A 23,019-nucleotide genomic window follows, 5' to 3' on the forward strand; every position below is an offset into this window, starting at 1 on the left:
TACTTTAAACAACACACACTGAATTGTCTAAAAGAATTATTTGCAATGTTATTTTCTGATTTTAAAATTGATTTTCTTCTGTATCATGTCATGTGTTGCAATTGGTTGCAATATAAAGTTCCATTCCGAAATCAGTGGAAAATCCTTTTATCACAATAACTCTTACAATTATTTCTTATTGAACTATCTTATATCTATTTTACGGGTTGGTGACTGCCTTTTTCACACCTTTTCCCTATATTTTTTATCATATTATTCTAGACAGATCATCATAGGTTCATGAGATTATTGTCACACATGCTTTTAATCATTGAAAAAGTCTTCGATTGTGTAATACAATACAAAATAATACAAGTGCAGAAGGGCACGGTGCCCATTTGAGCCGTGTCCATATTTTGTTAAATTAATAGTTGTTTTCAGCAACTGGATAAAACATGTTACAATATTTATGTAGAAATATGTGCATGATTTAGAAAGTCCTGGAAAACTGTAATATATTGCAGACTTTTCAGAGAGGTTACTTCTATGTATTCATTCAGCTTAGTGAAAGCATAATATAGATATGTATACAAAGAACTTCAACTCTTAGAGAGCCTTTGAATGTTATTAGACTAACAAAAAGGGTTATGCATGTTTACTAGCGCTACTCAGCAACAAAAACCATTTAATTTATCCCTAAAATATATATTCTTAAGGTGCACTGAGCAGCAGCCTAAAAATTCGATGTAACTTACCCTTATAATATAGTTACAAAATACTCATACTCGCATTGTGACATTTATAATTCGGCTTATAATTCTCCAACAGAAAATTCATCAGCAGAAGAATTTTATTGTACTCTTACCGTTTCTAATAACATCCAAACACAGAAACCTTGCCTAAAATGGTACCTGTCTTGACAAATTATTTTCAGTGGCCTATATTACGGACCGTGGCCCACTGGGTTGGTAACATTATTGAAAATAACACGACGATTTTGGCTGTAAAATGGCCCATTGAGTAAATACTATTCAAGCAGCTACTGTCATGACAGAAAGGTCATATTCCTTTTAAACTAGATCACATCATTATTTATAAGATACGTTGATTAACAATGCATGTAAACGTAAATATTTACGTAACAGCCAATTAACATTATTTTTTGCTTTTTGGAAATGCCACATTACTGTGTCATTCGCATTATTTGTTGCCAATGAAGCTGCACGACCATACTTGTATACTTACTTGTATACTTGTATACTTGAATTCTTCATCTTTGACAGAACCAGTCTGATAGATTGCGTTATATTTATTAATGATAAAAATAAAGACTATTTACATTATTTACAGTAATTATACTGAGTCACTAAACTTAACTTGGCCGTTTACTATTGGCAAGGCGGACAGAAACTCATCTAACAAGGGGCTCATCCTCAAGTTCCTTTAAGGAGTACAGCGGCCTTTTAATCAATGCGTCTTTTAGTGTCTTCTTAAAAGAGGGCACATCCATCTCCCGCACTCGAGTGGGCAGCGTATTGTAAATTCTTATGGCTGAGCGTGGATATCTACTCGAGGTATGGCTGAGACGACAGCGGGGAAAATCTATGTTTTGGGCCCTCCTGATGTGGTACGCATGTACTTCTTCTCTCCTAAGGTGAGCCTTAGGAAAATTATATAACAATCCGTAGAGAGATTATATTGACAACTTTATGTAACTGATAAGGCTGAGACACCTAACTATGACATCCCCCATGTCAAGGAATTCCAGCTTTAACAGTAACCTCACAACCAATTTCTCAAAACTGTGCTAGAGGGTTATTCATTGGCACAGAAGTACGATATGAACTGACGCGACGTGACAAAGGAAAAATCAAACTTGCACTGTAACGGATATACCTCCCTTTGGAGTTTAGAAAGTGTCTTCCCAACAAACAGATCTTTTTTCAAATAAAATCATAGATTAATCTGCATTACACTGAAATCACGGAAGTGTTTGAAAAGAAAAGATTCGCCAATACGATTTTAATACTATTTAAACGTTCTTCCAAAGGAAGAGATACCAGATAGCTTAATAACAACTCCGATGACGTAATGTATGGGAAATAATTTATTCATTGAATGATCAACCATAATTGATATCTAACGCAATTAATATCATTATTGTTTTTACACTTACTAAGCTTTAAACAATGCTAAATGCTCGAAATATGTATAATTTCACTCAATTTTTCGCAGTTAAGTTAGATAAATTAGCGTAAGCCTTGAAAGTAACCTTCGATTTCGACGGGTTTCACCTAGTTTATAATACTGTATTAGTAAGATATACTATATTTAATTATTAATGTCCATGCCGTACCAGTTTAATTCAGACTTAGAGGGGTTTCCTTTGCCAATCATCATAAAGTTAAGTCCATGTTTCCTACAAAATAGTAGCACTTCGTCACTTCGTCTAACATTCTTGTTCATTGTTAGTGGAAATCTTCATATTGGTGCTGTAGGTGTTCCTCATTATATAGGTTGATGACGATAGTACTGTACTTTTTTTATCTCTGTTTCTTCTACTTGGTGGCGTTCTATGATATCGCTATGTTTCCATGGTTAACAAATCGGTTCTTTCAATGATTTCTCAAGAAATGAAGTACTATGTCAGTTCATTTTTCTTATTTGGTAAAATAAATCAAATTGTCCAGGCTTTCTCGATTTTTTACATTGTAATATGTACGAATGTTAATTTAAATAGTAAATATTTAATTTCAACACAATCAATAAATGTACCCAATGCGTTTCATTGAATTGAAAACTAAATACTGTAACAGCAATTAAAATATACAGCTGATCAAAATGTAACAATTATGTTCTTCATAAGGATAACATGGGATCTTTAACAGCCTCTTGGGCTAAAAATGTAAGGCCAGTTTGCAAATCTACGCGACACGCTCTTTCCAATGAGACACCATTGGATAAAATCGGTTAAGAAATGGCGGCGACAAAGTTTCATGTAGCGTATTAATTATATTGATTTTAAATCCATTTTGTGCTTATTTTTGAACCTATTTTAATTTATAAATACCTTCTTTTTTAAGCTCTACTAAACGGTTTAAAAATAAATTGCAAACTTTTTGTTTTAGGGGAAAAAATTGAAAACCCCCATTTTACCCCATAAAACCCCCCGTAAACCCCTGTTCCCATGGTCCGATTATGCTGGTTCGCGAACTCGTTCGAATAAACGTAGGTTTACACGTTTTTACCAAATTTCATCATAATGGGATCATTTTTGCTCGAGTTATCGCGCTAACGGATACATACAGGGTGATCAACTCAAGGAGGTCACCATTGGGATATTAAATAAGGGATATTCCTTTATTTTTTGTGGCACTTCAAAATATGAGTTTATATTTTGAAAATGGCAGCCAACTTTGAAATTTATTATGGAACACCCTTTCATGTTTTCGGATAGAACATGCAATTTAAAAACTTTTTTTATTCTTGACATTTTTTCGATAAACTCACTCGTTTAGGAGTTACAGCCTATGTAAAAGAGACTTCCGGTGTACAATTTAAATCATGTAGCTCCTAAACAAGTAGGCTTTTAGCGAGAATGCGAAGAGTAAATAAGTCTTAAAATTGCATCCACATTCCAAAAGACCACAAAATTAGTTAAACAAATTAATTCCAAAATGGCGACAAACTTGAAAAGTGGAAAGCTGTGCATTTTATGGTCTTTATGGAATGTGGATGCAATTTTTTATTCTGTGTTCGCACATTAACAGGAACAATTAACAGGAAAAAGTTGGATCAACAATTAAAATTGTCAACTGATCAGCTGATTAGTTGACGTTCGAAGCATTCCAATTTTACTTCTTTTCTCTCAATCCTTGAACCTCATTGATCCGTTGCCTGTGTTGTTATGAGAAAAACCATGATGTTGTGAAATGCAACTATGCTGTTATGAAAGTAAAGAGCTGTTAAGTGAAACTTTTCAATTCTAAGAACTGAACTGAAATGGCTACTTTAAAAAACTGTCGTATTTAAAACGGTAGTAGGTAAAAACATTTTGGTGAATGTTCCATATAGGTAATACGCTATTACCATTAGCGAAAAAATCTCTCATGGCAAAAATAATACGATCCTGATGAAATTTGTACAAACGTGTCGTGTAAACCTACAACGAATGAGTCCGCGAACCAACACAATTGGAATACGCGAAAATGAGTTAATGAGGGTAATAAGAATAAGGTAAAGATTTTTAAATGGACATAATGAGTGAATTTCCAAACAAAATTTAAAATGTTAACCAATTGTAAATAGCTTATGTATAGCATGCAGAAGGAATTTTGTATATATTTTATGTATTTCTGTAATTGACGTAACCAATGCATAACTTATGTAAATCTGGTTAAATAAATCACTTATGACTTTAGAGTAAAATACCCCCGCCGCAGCAAACCTGCATACTAAGCGAATTTCCATTTGCCTAACTGGATTTACACTAAAATGTCTCCTTTAAAATATCACGTAAACTATCGTACGTAACTCGTCCAAAATGTGTGTACCGGACTCGTATGGTAATCCCGTACTCGACTTCGTCTCGCACGGGAACGACCACACTCGTCCGGTAAACACACTTATTTTCAGGACTAGTAACGTAATATACTATTACCGTGTACTTAGTCAGCTGTTGAAATAAACAGCTAATTTCAGCGGCATATTTTATAAAAAAAAATCTAATTTATGTTCTGTCCTAAATAAATTGTGTCGCACGAAAATCCCGTACTCGGCTACGCCTTCGATAAAACACCTTACCGCTTACCGGGCTAGTAACGTAATACAGTAGGCATATACTATTATTTTCTTTATACCTACTGCATTTAGATAAGGTGTTTTTAAGTTTCAAGCAGCCATTACAGTTTACAGGTGGTTCTGATGTGTGTTTCTAAATACTGCAACAACTCTATGATTTATTTAAAATACCCCCCCGCAGCAAACCTGCAGACTAAACGAATTCCCATTTGCTTGATTGGATTTACACTATCTCCTTAAAATATCACAAAATTATTCCCTATTTCAATATTGCATTAGTTTAACAAGTACTTAGGTATGTTGTAACAGGGAGGGTTTTAAAGTTTTTTTTTCACATGTAGGTAGTTTAGTATGAAATAAATGCATTTTCAAATTTTGATCAAAAGATGTTCATAAACAAGCTAACTACAACAGTTTACTTATTCTCCATAAGAATAACATAGGGATTTAAAATTTAAAACTGTTTGAGTTTTCTCCGTAACCATTAGGCAACTGTTTGCGCATAATAATGCTTCAATATACTAAATAATTTGTTTTTAAGCTCTACAAAATAGTTTGGAAAGAAATTATTGCAAAATTTTATGTTGTCATTGCTTTTAATGGATCGCCATATTGGCAATGGAAAGGTTAACAAAAGAATCAAAGCATCTGCAGAGGCAAATAATTAACGCAGTTTTTTCATTTCCTCATTTCCGGTGTAAGTTGCTGATACAAATGTACTACAACTCATTTAATATTTCAAAGTGTAACAATGAACAACGTAAAATTGTTATTTGGGTTAATCTGTTTTAACACTTAAGCTAGCAAGTTAAATGAAAAAACTATGTACTATATCATTATAATTTCAAATAAATGTATGATTGAAAAAACTTGGATGGATACCATAATCATCCTCTATCAAAGTTTGGCCTAGGTAGCACGTTTTAACTACCTTCTTACACGAAAAAAAACAGTCAATAAATCATAGTGCGACAAATCTATATATTAATTTTAAACTGTTTTTCTTTGTGACAGCTATTTTGAGAGAACGGCTGGGCGTAGAAAATCGGTAGGGGTGTCTAAAGAAAGGTCTTGGTCTGTAGATGAGCCATCAAAAGAGAAACGGGGTGAATTCCCTTGGGGCTCTGCCCCAGTGGCCTTAAATTTCCCATCCCATGTTATTCTTATGGAGGAAAAACGGGGTTTTTGTCGCAGCTAATTTGAGAGAACGGCTGGGCGTAGAAACTTGGTAGGGGTCTCTAAAGAAAGGTCTTGGTCTGTAGATGAGCCATCAAAAGAGAAACAAGGTAAATTCCCTTGGGGCTCTGCCCCAGAGGCCTTTAAAGTTCCCTCTTCAGATTTGTTTACATTACGACCATATGCATTTTTAATGCAACAGCTGTTAATATTTAAATTGTGATTTATTGAATTTGTCAAAATAAAGTACAGCATTTGTAATGGATTTTTCTGATTTTAAAATTGATTTTCTTCTGCATCGTGTCATGTTTTGCAATATAATGTTCTATTACCAAATCAGTGGAAAATCCTAATATCACTTATGGAGTTAACTTATATCTATTGTATGGGTTGGTTTCTGCCTTTTTTTACCACTTCTTGGAGATTGTACGTACCTAGGTGATATTCTTTGGCAATTGCATCTGTAGACGAAACTTGGATTGGTGTAATTATTACAACGGAAAAGAGCGAGAAATCCTGGACAATTTGATATAGGCTAAAAATAAAACTGAATTAACACTGTGCTACATTTCTTGAGCAATCATTGATATAGGTAACCGATTTGCAAACAATGGAAACATAGAAAAAGTCATAGAACACATCCAGGTAAAAGAAATAGAAATATTTTTTTTACACTAAAAACATTAAAAAAACAAGATCAGCTTTTTGAAAAAAGATAAGATATTTACAAAAGATTTTGATATCTAACTGTTGTGTAGATCGTAAGTATTTCCATAATCTTTGAGTCGCCTGCAATGCTCCGCAATTGCTCGAATTCGAGCAACAGGTACACTAGTGTCAAATTATTTTAAGCCTTCAAACGGCAGAACACATATTATATACACAAGATAGTTGAGATAGCATTGACAAATTTGAAGGAGACTGCAAGCGCCGTGAATAGAAGTCGTTCGGAGTTTAAAAAAGAACGACTCTCATTATACTCAAACGATCTGTTCAGCAAGAGCTGTTCACCTTCAATTTGAATCTCCCGCTCTTTGTCGATCTGTTTTGCTTGTCGACATTTTGCGTGTCGATAAAGTGGGAAAATTTACACAACCGTCCCACATAACAGACATCCCACATAACCGACATCCCACTTTACAGACATCCCATATTACCGACACTGTCGACATTTTGAGTTGTCGACAAAGTGGGACTATTTCAGTGTCGATCTTTTGGGATGTCGATAAACTGGGACCCCACGCTTACCATGCTTACAATAAGATAAATAACATTGTAATAAATAAATAATGATATATATATATAAATTCAAATTTATTTAAAAAATTGAAATCTTACTTACTACACATTGTAGTCTGCTGTAGAACAAAGAATAATATTACATTAAATTTTGCAAGTTTACTTAAACCTAATTATGATAATTGTTATATAGGTGGTTTCTTATAATATTTATAGGAAATTGTATGGATGTTAAAGATATTAAATATAGCACTTGATTTTCCAAATTGAATTTCTTCCAAAATTTCTCGACTTGATGAGGAATTGTTCCTCTTGATCCAATGAGTAGTCCATAAAGTAACATGCACTAGGGGGGTAAGAACATATTTTCCTTCCACCAATTGTGCTCAATTAATTCTGTGGTGAAACATACGTAAAAAAGGCTTTAGATTTTATTTTAGTATGAAAAGTCAATGCCTAGGATATTGTTACGATGGATGTATATTATTACTCTTATGTACTACAAATCAATACCTATGGTACTTATTTATTATGCTTGAGCTTCATCTTCATAATCTATGAAAGAAGTCTCCTATAACCAACGATATTAACAGATAAAATACTATATAGGTGTCTATTTACTCTATGCTCTCATTGAATATTGTTGCTATGGCAACAAAGACCTCAAACAAAACAAAAACAGTGCAGACAAAAGCATTACAGTATTATCGTATTATTTACAGTTTCAATTTTTGTTGATAAAAATAAAGGATACAGTATTTTTGGTATTTTTATTTTAAACCATAATAAAAACAATGCAACGATAATAGGTAATGGTGGTGCTATTCGTCAAAGAAGATCCAGACAACAGTAAATCAAAAAAGTTCGAATAAATCTATGTTTCATACAAATTAACCCTAGATGAGGTGATATAATTTTAAAAGTGATTGCAGGTGTTTAAGAAATTATTAAAAATGACTTATACAGAATTGAAAATAATCTCAGTGTATTTTGTGCTGTCAACATTAAATTTATTTTTAACAGTAGAAACATACTCCAGTGAATTAATACAATTTCCAAATAATTCTTTTTGCAATAAGAGTGATTACTTTTCAGTCAACAATTTGAAATGTGTGCACTGTGGTTCCACCAAGAATTTAGTTCCGGCTACAAACAGTAAGTTAATGAATTAGTTTTATTTACTTTTAGATCTTGCAAGTTTTCACTGAATTGCTTAAAAAAAGGATTAATTATGTTATATTTTGGCATTATTTAATAAATGTAGGTAGGCCTAGGGTAAATTAATTAGGCCTACAGTACTTAGAGAGAGAGAGAGAGAGATCTTTATTTACAAATCGTTAAGATTGAAAATTGCGTCAATTATATTACAGTATTACAGAAACTTCTTTCGAGAGTGTCTTTCAGAATAATATATCTACAAAGCTCACCAGTCCAAGAACTCTCCAATGCCGTAGAAAGGATGGTGGAGCAGCCAATCCCGGAGTACTGTCTTCAGCTTCTCAGGACTGGAACTCTTGATTTCAGCTGGCAGATGGTCGAAAAATTTGGCTCAGATGTAAGAAGGCTTACCCTCATATCTTCTACTGTGGTGTGTAGGTAGATTAAAATTACAGGCTTGCTGGGTAAAGTGCTGGTGAACATTATTATTATAATTCCGTGGTAATCTTGATTTGCAGGCCATGATGACAACTTACAAGTATGTAAGTATTTAATTAGTGTTAATATCTTTAGGTCTACAAAAGCTGGTCTGCAACTCGCCCTCCATTCTAAGTCCGCCATAATACGAACAGCCTCTTTCTGCATAACTAACACACGTTGCAGGTTTTTCCCAGCAGTGGCGCCCCAAATAGCTACTCCATATTTAATGTGGCTGTCCAGTAAAGGAAAATAGGCGGTTTTTACTGCATCATATGAGGTAATAGCTTAATGCGTCTTAAAGCATATATACTGCTGCTTAATTTCTGACAGAAGCTGTCGATGTGCTCGTCCCATCTGAGATTGGTGTCTAATATTATTCCAATGTGTTTATAACGGATTCAACAGATGAAATGTTTGGAAGTTCTGATATTTTTTCTTTTTCCTTTCCCATGTTGAGCTGCCTAGTTTTAGTCTCGTTGAATACGAGATCATTTCCAGAGCAGTATATTCAATAGCTAGTTCCAAGGAGATGAACGAAGCTACCTCAAGATCTTCTATACTGTGACTGGAAGATAATAAAACAGTATCGTCAGCATACATTATTGCTCTTCCGAAGTTCTCTGTATGTAAAGGAAGGTCAAGCGTGAACAGTGTGAAAAGGACAGGTCCCAAAACTGAGCCCTGTGGCACACAGATGGGGAGCAAAGACGATCTGGAGTAGGATAGCTTTCCATTGGTCTTTTGCCTAACTTCAACAAGCTGCTCACGTCCTCTCAGATAACTTGCGAACCAAGATAATGTCCTATCCTGAAATCCTAGTCTTTCCAATTTTTTAAGAATGAGATCATGGCTGAGGCAATCGAAGGCTTTGCTTAGATCAAGAAATATTCCAACATTCCTTTACCACTCTCAAGCCAATCAAGACTATCCTCCTTACCATTCATTTCAAGAACGTTATATATTTTCCAATTGAATGTATTTTCCAGTCTCATTCAATATTGTCACATGTTATGCATAACAAACTTCACCACAGATGTTAAGTTAGCCTAGTACCTACTGTAATAAATATTTTTTTTTTCTAGGACGCTAGGCACGAGCCCGGAATTGTTTTTCACATTACTTCAGGCTAGATCTAAGGGGTTACGGCATTATCACTTAGATAAAATCCATTGTTGATTTGGCAGGATTCGAACCCGGGGCCCCAGGAACCGGAGTTCCACGCTCTAACCACTAGAGCTCGCTCCCCAATAAATAATATTAGGCCTATTAATATTATGATTGTCCTCTTTTTAGAATTAGCTTGTGTATGCAACAGCTTGAGCTATCAAGTGAAATGGGGCAAAGAAGATTATCCTAACTGTATCCCATGTGGAGCTGGTAAAGTAGCAACAAAAGATGGGAGATTTTGCATATCTTGTTCCAGTGAAACTTTAAACTCAACAATAAAAAATGCATTAAACGCCTCAGGCTGTGCCAACTGTTCTTCTGATGAGATTTTAGGTATGTTTGTGAAGCTGTTCTTATTTTAAGTAGTTATGGTCTAAAGGGAGAAATTGTTATCTCTTTTGGTTTTAATGTTTCAACCTTTTGGAAAATATTAAATAAAATTCTGTATTAACATTAAAGATTGCAAACAATAAAATCTATGTGAGTCAATACACAAATACCCCCGCCGCAGCAAACCTGCAGACTAAGCGAATTTAAACTTGGCTGATTACATTTTTATTAAAATATTTCCATAAATAGGCCTAAGACATATTTATTCCCTATTTAAATAACATTAGATTTAACGACTGCTTAGGTATGCTGATACGGGGAAGGTAAAAAGTGTTTTTTGATCATATACGTCAAATAAATTTGGCAAATTTTATCGACATATACGGTATCCATAAACAAGTAAACTACAACAGTTTTCATTTTCTCCATAAGAATAACATGGAAATTTTAAATTACACTTTTTTTATTTTCTCCGCAACTGTTAGGCATACAACAGCGCCTCACTAGCCTATACAAAAATTTTTTTTTTAAGCTCTACATAATGGTTTAGAAAGAAATTGAGTTTTTTTTGTTTTTAGGGTCAAAATGGGAAAACCCCATTTTTACCCCATAAAACCCCCAATAAACCCCCGTTCCTCTCATTGCTAATTCATAAATTGGTCCAGATGGTTAAACTGGATATTTCAATACCGTAGCCCTTCATCAAATAAATAGATCCTATTCTTCTATTACCAAATGATGGCCTAATCCTCTCAAATACTTGTGTAACACTATATTGTATAGTCATAGACAAAAAGAATTAAATATAGACCGTCAGCTGTGCTGCGGTTACCATAGGTTCTGGCGCACACCGCTGGGATCGCCACGGTAGTTACAGCGTACGCGCTTTGTAAACTACAGCGGTGTGCGCCCGAACTTACGGTAACCATGGTAACCGCAGCACGGCTGACAGTCTATATTTAATTCTTTTTGTCTATGGTATAGTACACATTCCAATCATACAGCACATTCCTTTTTTTCTAAAAAATCTTTATCATATACTAGAGTACTAAAGTAGCGGTATCTCTGCAAAATTATAGCTGCTTTTAGTGTTTTAGCTTAGATTCTTTGTTCTATTATCAATAGCCTATTTATTGTTCAATTTTTTTAGTAGGTACCATGTTTGAAATAGATAGTTATTAAGAGAGATAGTTATAATATTACCTTTGGGTAAGCTTAATCCAAGTCAAGATGTAATAAGTCTTTGTTTTTTGCAGTTGATCGAGACACTAACGGCACTTTGCTGCCGCAGCAGAGATGTGTCAGATGTGTTCAGGGTACCCGACCGTCAGCTGACGGAACTGTTTGTACACCTTGCTTCACATTAAACATCAGCGGTAACGGCTCATGCAGGTTAGGATTGAATAATTTTACATCAAATTTTAATACCATCATACTGGATAAATGTTACTAGTACGCTTATTCTGCGCGTTGTCACAGTCGGCCTCTCTTGTAGTCTTCGTAGCGGTTGGGAGCAGGAAGAACAAATATTAAAACAAGCGAATAGGGATCAACTAACACTTTATTACTTAGAAATTAATCTTTAACAATTTCATCGATTAAAAATAACACATCACAATTTACAAAGCAAACCGCGACTGGCAGAATAAAATATGAATTACACTAATGAATTCAAAAACGTACACGGATTTATAAAAGAAAGGAGTAAGATCAAATGAAAGGGGAGACCGCCCGCGCGGACCCTACCGTCGTTCGCTACATTCCGGCACGATCTAAGGCATCAGCATCGCCCAAGCGGAAGCGTCAGCGTGGTCACATGACCGTCATCGGCCAATCAGCGCACGCTGAGCGCTCAGCCCATAATTCAATGTGAGAACAGTTGTCTGTACGGTGCTGCATCCAAACGATCACAGCATGCGTTAATGAAACTAATTGTAGCGGGGAACTGAGTCTAGAAGTGTAACATTGTTACACACAAAGCTTGTTTATCGCGACACACGTGCATGCAAAGTCAGCACATTCTAAGGCATATCCGGCCAAGCCACGACGTCTGGTTAGGATTATTGTAGCGCTACAGAACAATGAAATGAATTGGAATATGAGTTTTAAGGTTCACTTGGAGACTTATGTGAAGTTAAATAAAATTCAATATTGCTAAATACGGTTGACACATCAACCTAGCAAATATTCGGTGATAGCCGACGGGCCAGGTTTAGGGAGTAAGGCCAATCAGCTTAAGCTCAAAGTTAACAAATTACAACAAAATGAGGCAAATGTGCCAGGCCGTCACAGCGTAACGGGGTGAGTGAACGTGAGCGCAACAATGGGCGAGTCCATCCGCACTTACCGGTGTCACTGGTGAACACAATGTTATTTGTATGAGCAAATCCACAAAATATCAGTTAATAACAAACATAACGTCTCGTAACTGATGTCATTGGTAAAATTTGAGGTAGATTTCCAACAATTATCGATAGGTGGTAATGGTAAATCCATCGTTCCTGTTCAAAATGTCTTTTGTAAATTCATCTCTTTAAACTTATACACAATAGTTTAACTGATCAATGTTTGTTTTAGAAATGTTTCCTTATTTGTTATAAGGCCCGTCATAAACAAAACGAAGCCAAACTGAACTAATCTAACTTAACCTAATTGCCGCAATACAGTGTAAAAGAGGCAGCTTCCTTCACTTCCTACATCGTGAACCTGTTTCCCTCCCTTCCCATAGCATTTTTACTCAAATACGTCAATTTGTATATACATTACTCTAACTACCACAAACTGTTCCCACAATCAGAACCCTTTACCACTTCCTTCACCACTTCCTACAACGCGGACCAGTTTCCCTCCCTTCCCATAGCATTTTAGTATTGCAGATACATTAATTTAACTGCCACACATGGTTCCCACACTCTACTGCTTGCCTTGACTAATTCCTTCACCACTTACTACGTCATGGACCTGTTTCCCTCCCTTTCCATAGCATTTTAGTATTGCAGATACATTAATCTAACTGTCACAAAGGGTTCCCACACTCCGCACTGCTCACCTTTACCATTTCATTAACCACTTCCTATGACATGGACCTGTTTCCCTCCCTTGCCCCATAGCATTTTAGTATAAAAATAGATTAATATAATACTGTAACATGAAATTTAACAATGTAAAAATCTGCTTAGTAAATATATACATACATATTTGTGATGTAAAGGTGAGTTTTAATACTGTTCAAAATCTGTATATAACTGCCGACTAATTTTGTGAAGTTCAATTTATAATTCTGGTAGTTGTAGAATTATAAGGGCATATATTCATAGATGTCAAACTGTTTACCATGAATGAAAAGGTTTTGAGAAAAAGTTGTCCTCTTTGTCTAAAGTAGACAACAAAATTGCTGGTCGCAAAATGTAAATAAATAAAAAGAATAATAAGGTAGCTTCTAATGTTATTCTTAGTCAGATTTAAAAATGTATTTTTTCTGGTTTTATAAATACAACGGAGCGGAATCGTCTAGAATTCTAATGGTGTATTCCCAGTGGTGTCATAATTATCTGTGCAAAATTTGAACACTATTTGTGCAACGGTTATTCAGTTTTTTACCCTAACACACAGAAACACAGACAAGCGGACAACTAATCTCTGTCCCCGCTATACACGATACATAGATTCGTTCACTTTGTTCACTCATTTATTATGGTACAGAATATATGTTTTGCCACAAAACACTAAACTACATTTGATCAAATTACTTGTACTGTAGGGCAGTACAGTTAAACAAAAAATATTTAAGTATAAGTGTATACCCTACTAATGTCTTCTTCCCCAGCTGTCCGTCAGGCACTCATGAACAGCTGAGTCGGGATGTGTGTGTACCTCACAGTGAGTTGACCAACTGGCCGGACGACTCTGCGACTTACACCATCGACTATCCGCTCTCCGGCAAGTCAGTGCAGTCTGCTCATCTCAAAACTCATCTGCGAAGGGACATTTACCTTTGCAAGGTAGGCTACTATTTAGATAGTCATAAACTAATTAAGTATAACTAGCATTGAATTTGTGAGACAGTAGGTAAAAAATCTACCAAAGGAGTAAACAATTCACTACCTTGAATATGACAGAGTCTGTAGCACTAGTACTCCTCGCCAGTAGTGACGAAAAGTTTAACTACTCAAGCACAGCGTTCTAATATTGCACCACTTAAATGCAGAGTAACCAGTTGATTTTTATACCTTTAAATGTAGAAGCATTTGGACAAAAGAGCCCTTAGTTTTTACAATATTTCAAAAGTTCCTTGTACCAACAATTATTAATAATGAAATTATTTACTTGGATGGTAAAATTTTAGCTGTTCGGAATTCAAAAATATATTGTAATTTTGATAGAAGACTTTTTGAAATACCTTTTCGTTTAATGTTTTAAATCAGGGGATAACATTCCACAAAGCTTTTGTGGACCACTGAGCTATCTTTATAAGCCTTAAAGAACATAGTTTTAGCATTGAATTTTGGATACTGAAGTTGACTTTTGTCTACGTATAGATAGTCAACAGTTTTTGGTGTGGATTTAATCCTTGGCTATTGATATAGTAGAACTAGACATTCCATCCCCTTGTTAAAGTTTTCTTCGGTTTTTGAATAGGAGGTAGGTTAACTCTTCAGTTTTTTTTTTTTTTTTTTGAGGTAGTTGAATTTAGCCACCGACAGAAAGCACTGAGGTAAATTACTGATTCATGTTGAGTACGTCAAACTAATTGAACAACTTGTTGTAAGCTATAGTATATTTCATGTCACATAAACTATCTCATAGACAGAATGTCTGCTGCAGTATTCAAAAGTCAATGATTTAATGAAAGCTAGGACAAGTGTCTGTTTTGTACAGAGCCAGAGACGCAGCTCTGCATGCCAGTCTGTAGCCAACATGTGTGTGTTGACTCACTACAGGGACGGTCCTGTTTGTAGTCTGTTCAGAGACTTCAAACACATCCCCAGCTCAGACAAAGAGCCTTACCCTTGGCTGTACTATGGGGATGGCGACGCCCCTACTGTGCTGAACCGACGCAAAATATCCACCAGATATAGTCTCCATCCGTATTCTGAGGTAATTAAACTGTATATTACATTGGTGTAATTATATAGTTGTTGAGTTGACAATAAAAACAGATGTGATGACATTGTTAATAGTTTGTATTGAAATGAAAAGAGCTTTATTCAAGAGACTACGTTTTCTAAATCTTGTAAATCCCTTCTTCCAGATAGAATGGGAATAAAACTTGAAATGGACTATTTCTTTGATATCCCGCCATTTTGTCCTAATGTGTCAGAATTCTCATGTTAGGACTGTTGAGTTTCAGGTTTGTAGAGTGTTCAGTGTGTCTAATATATTAATTCAAAAATAGGGACATCTTAGTGGTACACCCTGTATATATATAAAAAATCTTTGTAAAAAATTGCAACTGTTTGTAATTATTGACGCTTGTACTATCCTAAAAAAATATGTCAATAAGAAATTGTCTATTGTCTATTTCTGCCTCTCTCCAATACATGAGTTGGTTTCGTGATCACAGAGGTTATGATGATTGTTGTTATGTTTTTGTTGTCAGTTGAGTCTCATCAACCTAACAGCTGTCAAGTGGCAGGTCAACGGCAGCTATGGAGGAGTCGTCCGTTTTGTTGGCTCCAGTCTACAACTGTGTCCCGGGGACTGGGTCAGTCAGGATGCAGCTCTCAGGTAGGTCTGTTATGTGGTGCCAAACTGCCGAAACACCAATAACTATTTGGTTAATCCTTAACAAACCAATACATAACATGCCCTATTTTGGAAAGTATCACTTATTCCTTTTTATGAATCAAAATCTTTATTGTTGTTAGTAAAAATTTCCACAAATGCAATAAACATGGTTGGAATGGTAGTTTTAACACAATAAAATGTGGGTCTCAGTAGTGAAAAAGTAATTTAAGATAAAATTTCATTACATAAAGTTACTTACATACATTAAACAGACATATATAAAAAGCTATACATTAAAAAAAATGTTTGCTCGTTCAAGAACTTAAGTAATGACAACAACACTGATTAACACAGAATCATCAAATTGGATACCGTGATTTGAGAACTGACCCTTCACCTGAACTTCCACTGAGCTGGAATATTATAAACTTTCAGCACCATATACTTCCCTGTATTATTTTAAGAAAAGCAGTTTATTTTTATTTATTTACCGTACTGATTTATTTTTATAACTTTACTTACTAATTTTGATTTTGTCCTTGGGCTTAAACAGCTTAGCAGTTTTATATTATTGAAGACCAAGCATAGATATTTAAGTAAATAAAAATGCCTTCACCTTCTAATGCAAATGAATATAAAGTAGGCAACTTAGTTTTTGCTAAGATTAAAGGATATCCTTATTGGCCAGCCAGAGTACAAAATATTGATAAGACTACACTTATAAAACTATTGTTAAATATGAAGTTTTATTTTTTGTGACAAATGAAACAAGCTTTGTAAACAGGACTGATCGGATGCACTACCACAAAAATAAGCTTAAATGCCCACTGGAATCGATATCACAGAAACACAAAGACCAATATAAGACTGCATTGATAGAGATTGGAAAGGCATGGGAGATAGAAAATAGAACTGTAAAAACTTTTAGCTCCCCATCTGTTAAACCAATACCTACACCAAGCAAAAAGCTTCAACTTGATCTAATTAGACGAAGTACAGAACCAAAGGTGACAAAAACTAATGAAACGCAACTTTGTTCTCTTGATGACTTAGCTGCATCAGAAAATACTCTAAAACGTTCAGATGATGAATGCCAGCGAAGTGTCCCTACAGAAACATGTAGCTTCCAGCTTCCAGAAAATCCTCTAATTAATGAAAACATTAGCAAAACTAATGACTTCCACACCCAAATACTCAAACAAGAATTAAATAAATACAAAGAAGAAAATAAAAACCTTCAAGGTATAATTGAAGTTTTGTCTAGAGACAAAAATGAACTGCAGACCCAGATTGAAAATCTGAGGTCCAACATCCAGAATTGTAATAGTTGCCACCCAACTGTTAACCCAAATAATAGGAATGAAACTCTGTGGCAGACTAACTTTAAATCCAAAACAAAGGCTAAACAACCAATTGATGATAGCATAATCTGTACAAACCCATATAGCTAACTTTCAACAGATGACAATTCACTTCCGGAGCCTGTACCTTCACTTGAAAAAAATACCAACATTACATTACCACATCAAGAGAAGCAGCAAAAATTCAACGTAACTAATAACTCACCTAAAGCCAGAAAACACAGCAAAAAACTAGTAGAAAATAGCAAAAATCAACTAATTATTCTTGCTGATAGTCACGGAAAGAGAATAAGTGAACTAATAGAAAAAAAGAATGGTCTAAATGTGTGTGCATTTATCAGACCTGGAGCACAGTTTGACAAAGTGATAGAAGAACAACATCAACTTACCAAAGACCTGAATATAAAAGATTACCTATTGGTTATGGGTGGTGCCAATAATATTGAGAATACTGGAATCAAGAAACTAATGGATGGAATACAAAAAACAATCAGGGACTCAAAACACACAAACCTCATACTATCAACTATCCCAATGAGGCATGACAGTTGGACAACCTGTCAGACATTTTGAATTCAAACTGTGTCATCCTATTTAAACTGTTGTTTTGTAACTACCATCTAGGCCTACTTCTGAAGAAGCCTCTGAAAGAGGCGAAATATTAAGTAAATTATGTGTGTGATTTTATGTGTTCTTTGACTCATCTGCAACCTTTCATCAGGTGAGTTAGCTGTGTCCTCTCCATCCTATATTTATTTATTTAATCCAAGCTAAATGCTTTTTCCTAAAAACACAATCTAATAGAAGAAATTATATTGCAGACAACCAAGCCAGTTCCATCTCCACAACAAACACTCAACAGTAAAATCAAAATTTGCAATACTGATATGAATAAGGTTATAGATCAGTTCAGAACTGACCAAACAGTTGGTTTCGCTCACTCCATATCAGAAGACAGACATATGTCGGCGGGAGTGGCAGTTGTTTTCCGTAAACAGTTTGGACGACCCCTACTTGCCGATCGCATTTCAAAACATCTAGCTTGTCAGAGTATTACAGGTGGATCAAAAATTTATAGTTTAATAACAAAAGCAGCATATTTTGACAAGCCCACTCCAGAGGACTATAGCTTAGCTTTCAAGAAACTCCAGGATCACTTCAAAGCCCAGGGATTAAAGACCTTATTCTGTTCAGCAATTGGATGTGTAAGAGATCTTGTTCACCCACACACGTTTGCAAGACACATAGTGAAATTCCAGAAATCCACAGGAGCTGATGTGCATTGTTTCCTATGAACAGAAAACAGCTAAAAGACCCCTATGGAGAGGATTAACACATCAAGATTTCCTTTTACGTTTAAAAGCTGAAATTGAAGCAGAGTATGATGCAGAGTGTCCCATCATAACTAACTTGGTATCCACCTCATCTTCACAAACGACCGTCAATGTGCAGCTTGAACTTGACTCAACCTCAACACCGTCTCCACTTTGGACGAATGAGAATCTACAGATGTCAAGAACACACAACCTTTCAGCTACACCTGCCAGCCCACCAGTAGCACCGGGGCATCTGAGTTACAGTGAAGTGACAAAAAGTGTAACCAAAAAGCAGAGTAATAGTGTGTGTGATATTGATGATGGTGTCGTTTCAGTGGAAAAATTATCCCAAATAGCCTTCCTAGACATCCCTCAATCTCACACGGCCCATAAACACAGCCTACCTTTAAACTCCGACACTCCGAAAAATATACCAATAAAGTAAAAAATTGTAAACCAGCAGCACACGATAAAATATCACAAAAATCACACATCTTAAAAATTTTTCACCTTAATATTCAACATCTACCGAGCAGAATAGAACCATTAGAAACTACAATTCAAGAAATTGACCCAGATATAATAGTACTATGTGAACACAAAATGAAAAGTAATGAATTGGAGCTTCTCACCATAACCGGATATGATATTAACACTTTTTATTCACGTAGTTTAAATGCTGGAGGTGGAGTCATAATACTATCAAAAACAAATTTAAAGACCAAAAATTTCAAAATTAAAAGTTTGAATTTACCGTCAATGAATCAGTTAACATCTGAAAAGGAATTTGAATGCTGTTTGATAGAATTTAAATGTGATTCATTTTCTTTTGTGCTAGCTGGTGTTTATCGCTCTCCTATCTCTGATGTTAATATCTTTTTGGCAAAACTATATGTATCCCTGGAAATCCTCTCAAAAACATACACTAATGTAATTATGACTGGAGACGTTAACATAAATGTTCTAAACCCAAACTGTAATGAGTTTAAACTACTTAATGATATTCTTGGCTCACATAATTTTGAATTTTTAGTAAATTTTCCAACTAGAGTAACTGAAAAGACTGAGAGTGCTATTGATAACGTTTTAATTAATTTTTATCCTAACAACATGCAAATTAGTGGTTTAAACACACAAATTTCTGATCACGATGCTCAATTATTAACCTTCAACTTGCCCAATAAAAATATGAACAATAAACCAATAACTAAAACAGTAAGGATATTTTCTAACCAAAATCTTAAAAAATTCTCAAATATGCTGAGTCAGGAAGGTTGGGAGGAGGTGTACTTTGCACCAGTTGAGTTGAAATTTAACATCTTCAACAGTATTTTCATGTATTACTTTGATATGTGCTTTCCTATCACTAAATGTAGAGATACTGATCAAAAAGTCTCTTGGAATAATCATGAGCTACAAACAGAGAGGGAAAAAATTATAGAAAAAAGCGCATTAGGGAGAATAACAAAAAATGAATATTTAGTGAATTCAGCTAAAGAAATGAACAAAGCATTTAAGAAAAATATTTTAAAAGCCAAACAAAGTTATATGGATGAAAAAATTTTGAGCTCAGGGAATGTATCCAAGACAACTTGGAATTTAATTAATTTAAATATAAAAAACAAAAAAAAAGGTTGTGAAGAGCATAGATGAAATAGAGGTAAATTCAAAAGTATATAATGACCCTATTGTTATATGTAACACTTTTAATGATTTTTATGTCAATGTAGTTGATTCTGATGTAATTCCAAAAATAAATACACCAAATTTATCAGTACCTAATTTAGTAATAAATAACAAACAAAATAAATTTAGATGTGAACCAATCAGTGAGACAGATATCAGTAAAATAATTTCCAAATTTGATAATAAACTATCTTCAGGCTTCGACGATGTTCCCATAACAGTAATAAAGCATGCCCAGAGTTCACTTAAAAAACCATTTGCACACTTAGTAAATTCATCATTTATATCCGGCATATTTCCAGATAAATTAAAAATTTCTAAAGTAAAACCTCTTTATAAAAAAGGGGACCAATTAGATGTTTCGAACTATCGCCCAGTAGCCTTGTTACCTGTCATGTCTAAAATTTATGAAAAAGCTATGTATAATCAGCTCGTTAACTTTCTAGAAAGTAATGATCTACTCGATAAAGAGCAGCACGGTTTTAGATCAAACCATTCTGTAATATCAGCGGCTGCTACATATATTGAGTCAATAATTGAGTCAATTATTGATTCAGTAGATAGGGGAGATAAAGTAATTGGAATATTTATGGACCTAAGCAAAGCATTTGACAGTGTATCTCATCATAAATTATTAAAAAAATTGGAAGGACTAGGGGTTGTAGGAATTCCACTAAAATGGTTTCAATCATATTTAACTAATAGGAAACAGTTTGTAGAAATTAGACACTTAAACAATCATAACCAGATGGTTACAACAAGATCACAGTTGAGAACAATTAAACATGGTGTACCACAGGGTTCTATTTTGGGTCCTCTACTATTTCTTACATATATCAATGGATTACCCAATGTTATTTCAAATTCAACAAGAAATACCATCTGTTTATATGCCGATGATTCTAATCTTCTTGTAAGCGGAAAATCTGTTCATGAGATAGAAACATCTGCCATCGATAACTTGATGAACATTTATTGAGAACACTAAATTTCTAGGGTTATACATAGACAGTAAATTAAGCTGGAATTATTATATTGATCATGTGGCAAATCGAATGTCAACAGGCCTATTTGCACTTTATCGATTATCAAAATTTTGTAAACTTGAATCACTAAAATTGGTTTATTTTGCTCATATTCACTCACATTTATCCTTTGGTATAAGTATTTATGGAGGGACATCACAAGCTAATTTAGACAGAATTTTAATTCTCCAGAAAAGAGCAATCCGCATTATGTTAAATTTGGATTGGCATGATTCTGTTAAGCAAAAATTTGAAGAACTAGGCATAATGACTGTATATAGCTATTATATCTATCAATGTATATTATATACTGTCCAAAATTCAAATAATGTCTCACTGGTAGGGGATTCTCATCAATACTGTACCAGAAACAGAAATAACTATGCAACACCTTCCCATAGATTAAGATTTTTCGAAAAAAAAAAAACCAATGTATATGGGTATAAAATGTTACAATGCTCTTCCAACAAAATTAAAGGACTATACAAAAACTAAAAAATTTAAAAATAAGCTAAAAGTGTACTTTTTAACTAAACCCCTGTACTCAAAGAATGAATATTTCCTTCTACATAATATATTAGAATAATAACATTTTCAATAGGGATTATGTCTTGTACTTTTTTAGGATTAAGTATTGAGCCGTGACTAATTCCACCGGGCGAATGTCACGACTCATGATCAATGGTTCAAGTGCTTTTTTTATAGTAGGCTAGTTCAGTGTTTCGTTGTCACTCCACGACCCCGAACTAGGCTGTGGGTTTTTGTTCTTTTTACTCCCACCGCCAAGCACTTCAGAGGTTGCGTGACAATCAACTAGTTAACCTCGCAGACATTTTTCCATCGTTTTACATCGCCCTTTTGGCACATGTTTTATGCAAAGTCAATTATGTTTTTTAATTTGTGCTTAGTCTGCGAGGTTATGGAGTAGTTCAAGTGCGCCACGCGCGCCTTTTGGGGCCCGTGAGGAGGACTATGCACTAGACCATTTCGACCTTGGCGGAGGAAATTTGTAACACATGGCTGCCTCGTAGACCTTGGCCCCCTCTCCGCCCTGCTTGGTTCCCCCTCCGGTGCTGAACATCCAGACCTGGCCCAAAACCCAACCGCACTACCGCAAGTTACCCACTGTCGTTATGTTTTTTGATTTTATTTATAAAAAAAAGCAACCCAAGAGACTATTTGAAATTATTATTGTTATAGGCCTATACATAGTTTATTAATTGTTATTCTTTTTAAATTTTAAATTCTTTAGGCTACTTGTTGATCTTTTTTAAATTTTATAATTTTATTAAATATTCTATTGAATTCTAATTTGGGGCCCCTAAAGTATCTATAGTTACCAGATGAAATGAATTTATTAAAAGAGTCATGATATATATCATTGTTGTAATTTGTTAATTTAAAAGTTTTTTTTTTTGAAAGGTAAAAGCTAGTAAGATTTATTTTTGAAATTTAGCCTATTTGAAAATGATTAATGAAATAATTGTAAGTTAGTAGGGTAAACGGGTATCAAAATTTTTTAAAGTTTAATTGAGAGTATTTAATTCATGTATTATTGTTAATTATTGTTGTTGT

General features: G+C 34.6%; 1 protein-coding gene across 1 annotated transcript in view; it reads left to right on the forward strand.

Annotated features, from left to right (window-relative positions):
* The first annotated feature begins 1,555 nt into the window (after positions 1-1,555).
* Positions 1,556-23,019, forward strand: part of LOC128997575 (meckelin-like) — a 42,190-nt gene continuing 20,726 nt past the window's right edge. Inside the window, exons 1-8 of the mRNA XM_054423213.1 lie at positions 1,556-1,633; positions 7,877-8,003; positions 8,290-8,349; positions 10,126-10,332; positions 11,586-11,721; positions 14,156-14,330; positions 15,208-15,426; positions 15,929-16,056. Coding sequence (XP_054279188.1) covers positions 1,556-1,633; positions 7,877-8,003; positions 8,290-8,349; positions 10,126-10,332; positions 11,586-11,721; positions 14,156-14,330; positions 15,208-15,426; positions 15,929-16,056 — 1,130 coding nt within the window. The remainder of the gene's footprint in view (positions 1,634-7,876; positions 8,004-8,289; positions 8,350-10,125; positions 10,333-11,585; positions 11,722-14,155; positions 14,331-15,207; positions 15,427-15,928; positions 16,057-23,019) is intronic.

This window comes from Macrosteles quadrilineatus, unplaced genomic scaffold, assembly GCF_028750875.1.
Source record: "Macrosteles quadrilineatus isolate MER2022 unplaced genomic scaffold, UCM_ALF_1.0 Scaffold_6__1_contigs__length_79288215, whole genome shotgun sequence".
Lineage (NCBI taxonomy): Eukaryota > Metazoa > Arthropoda > Insecta > Hemiptera > Cicadellidae > Macrosteles > Macrosteles quadrilineatus.